The sequence below is a fragment of the Cebus imitator genome, unplaced genomic scaffold (assembly GCF_001604975.1).
Source record: "Cebus imitator isolate Cc_AM_T3 unplaced genomic scaffold, Cebus_imitator-1.0 Scaffold198, whole genome shotgun sequence".
Classification (NCBI taxonomy): Eukaryota; Metazoa; Chordata; class Mammalia; order Primates; family Cebidae; genus Cebus; species Cebus imitator.
This window is the reverse complement of record NW_016107513.1, coordinates 1,101,452-1,104,384: the sequence shown is the minus strand read 5'-3', so window position 1 is coordinate 1,104,384 and position 2,933 is coordinate 1,101,452. Positions and strand designations below refer to the sequence as shown.

At 36.2% G+C, this 2,933-nt stretch overlaps 1 protein-coding gene across 1 annotated transcript; it reads right to left on the bottom strand.

The window, feature by feature from the left end:
* Positions 1 to 2,499: 2,499 nt before the first annotated feature.
* On the bottom strand, positions 2,500 to 2,715 carry LOC108317215 (DNA-directed RNA polymerases I, II, and III subunit RPABC4-like). Its single transcript, XM_037745364.1, has one exon. It carries the CDS (start codon positions 2,713 to 2,715, stop codon positions 2,542 to 2,544), a length of 174 nt encoding a protein of 57 aa, XP_037601292.1. The 3' UTR covers positions 2,500 to 2,541.
* Between the last annotated feature and the right edge of the window lie 218 nt (positions 2,716 to 2,933).

Below are 2,933 nucleotides of genomic sequence, written 5' to 3'. Positions count from 1 at the left end.
CCTTTTCTCAAGATGTTTAAAGTCTCATTGGAGATATAGCTAAGTAAGAAGTTACAATGTGGGGAGCTAAGCTGAGGATAAGCCCAGGAATGCTATGGGAGTATCACCGTCCCTAGCCTTGGGAGATCAGTGGGAAGACATTCTGGGATATTGACTACTTAAGTGGTTTCCTGAAGGCTGAGGGGGTGTTGACGACATACAGAAATAAGAGGGAGGAAAGAGAAAGAATATTCTAAGTAGAAGTAGCATATTCAAAGACACAGAACTGAGTAGATTCCCATTCAAGGAATCTTTACCCACTGGAGTACCTCTAATAGGTTATCAGTGTGCAAAAAAATGGATGCTTCCTTCCTTGCAACAACTTCTGCTGTTTATCCCAGTGTGTCAGAATGTGAAAATGATGCAAAAGCCCTGGTCTAGAAGCTAGAAAGAATATGATACCTTTACAAAATTGCACAAGTGTTGAAATATATGAAGGGTGGAAAGAGATGCTGGCCAAGTTTTGGTCTTACCCATCACACTCAAATACATACATAACAATATTGTCATCAGTATAACGTTCAAGCTAGCAAGATAAAAAACTATAGGAATGGGAATAACATTTATTGATGAGTGAATGTTATCAGCTTTCACTATCCCAACAAGATTTATGAAAAATTTTATTTTTGCTTCCCTTGTTCATCCACCTCACTGAATTTCAAGGAGAATTTGGTTGTGTATGCTTAGCTCCTGGACTCTCACCATTGTAGAATCAGGGAACAGGACTGGAGAGGCCAAAGAGAAGAGGAAAAAGAGCAGTTGATGAAAGCCGTGTTTTGAGGATATAAGAGAAAATAGGGTTCGATGTAGTTGTGGGGTATAAATTGAAACTGAGTAAATTTTCTTTAAGATTTGCAAGTACAAATTTTGGAATTGTCTTAAAAATTACTTTAGAATTTTTCTAAAATTAGACTTTTCATCAAATGTGAAACTGAGCAGGGTCTGGGCTGTATGAAGCATCAGGGTTTGTTAGGGGTGGGTGTGCTGCAGAAGCATGCTTATAAATGGGAAAGACGTTTAGTGCAATGTGGAAAATAATCTCTGGATTTGGAATGAGAATATATGATTCTTGCTTTTGATACTCAATTGTGGCATAATTTTTGATTAGGCCCTCTGATTCATCTGACTCCCTATCACCCCAATGTCCCTACAAATGAATGGGAATATAGTACCCAACCTACATACCACATTGGGTCAACATAAATAATAAATGAGACATGAAAGTGCTATAAAATTATAAGAAGTTATCCAGAATTTCACAACAGCAATAATAAGTGACACTAATATTTTACAAATTGATACATAATACATGTACCTATTTTGGGGGTATTTTTGATAATTTGATACTGTTACATAATCAAATTAAGGTATTTGGGATATCTATCACCTTAAGTATTTATGTATCCTTTATGCTAACAACATCTGAATTATCTTCTAGCTATCTTGTTAATATTAACAAGAATATATTTACAAATTTTTTTTGGCTTCCCATAAATTTATTTAATCAGAACTTCAGAGGGTTCTAGAAACCTGCATGTTTAACAAGGACTGCAGATGATTCCAGGTTTTAATTAAAAGTGTGGCTTGGGGAAGCAACTTTACTCTTTCTTGTGTGTCAGATTACATATACAATAAAATAAAAAGTCATATAATGGAACAAAAAATTGCTTTATGCAAAATATGAGTAGATACCTAAATACAGTATGGTCTTAAAAATCAAATTTTATATATATATATATATATATATATATATATATATATATATATATTTTTTTTTTTTTTTTGAGACACAGTCTTGCTCTGTTGCCAGGATCCAGGCTGGAGAGCAGTGGCACGGTTTAGGCTCACTGCAACCTCCACCTCCTGGGTTCAAGCAATTCTCCTGCCTCAGCCTTCCATGTAGCTGGGACTACAGGTGCGTGCCACCATGCCCAGCTAATTTTTGTATTTTAGTAGAGATGGGATTTCACTATGTTGGCCAGGATGGTCCCAATCTCTTGATCTCGTGATCCGCCCACCTCGCCTCCCAAAGTGCTGGTATTATAGGTGTGAGCCACTGCACCCGGCTATAGTTGTATCTCTAAGTACAGTAGTGCCCCCTCATCCAAAGTTTCCCTTTCTGTGGTTTCAATTACCTGTAGTCAACCACATTGTAAAATAGGCGAATACTTTACAAGAACATATTTTGAGAGTAAGAGACACCAACCACATTCACATAACTTTTATTACAGTATAATTGTTCTATTTTATTATTAGTAATCTCTTGCTATGCTTAATTTATACGTTACACTTTATCATAAGTATGTATATATAGAAAAAAACAGTGTATAAATGTTTGGTACTATCTGAGGTTTCAGAAGTCCACTGGGGGCCTTGGAATGTATCCCCCAAAGATAAAGGGGAACGACTGTTTGAAAAATCAAAAGTTATACAACAATCAGAAACATTGAGAGAGCAGATTCAAGTATAAGTGAAGACATTCCTCTGAATTCCTAGGTTTCATCAAGCATCAAAAATGACCAATCTTTTAGTTCTTTTCTTGTACATTATTCTGTATCCACATTCTCGGCATCTGATTGGATCCCTAGATTTTATTTCATTTTCTGTGTGACACTCTCCACAGATATATATCATTGGTTGCTGCTTTGGAGGTATAACGTCCTTGTGGGTGTTCATTGTTAGCCCGCAGCATGGGAAAACTTCTCATTCTGCATTTCCCTAATTTTTTAAACATTATAGAATTATACCCTTAGTGACTTGTAAGAAATGATAGTTGATGACGACAGTAAGAAGGGGATAACAAAAAGATGACCTCCGTCAAGCTTTAATGGCAATGGCTCTAATTTAGAGAAAACAAACTGCTCATTAGGAATGACTCTAAACTTAGCCGGAGT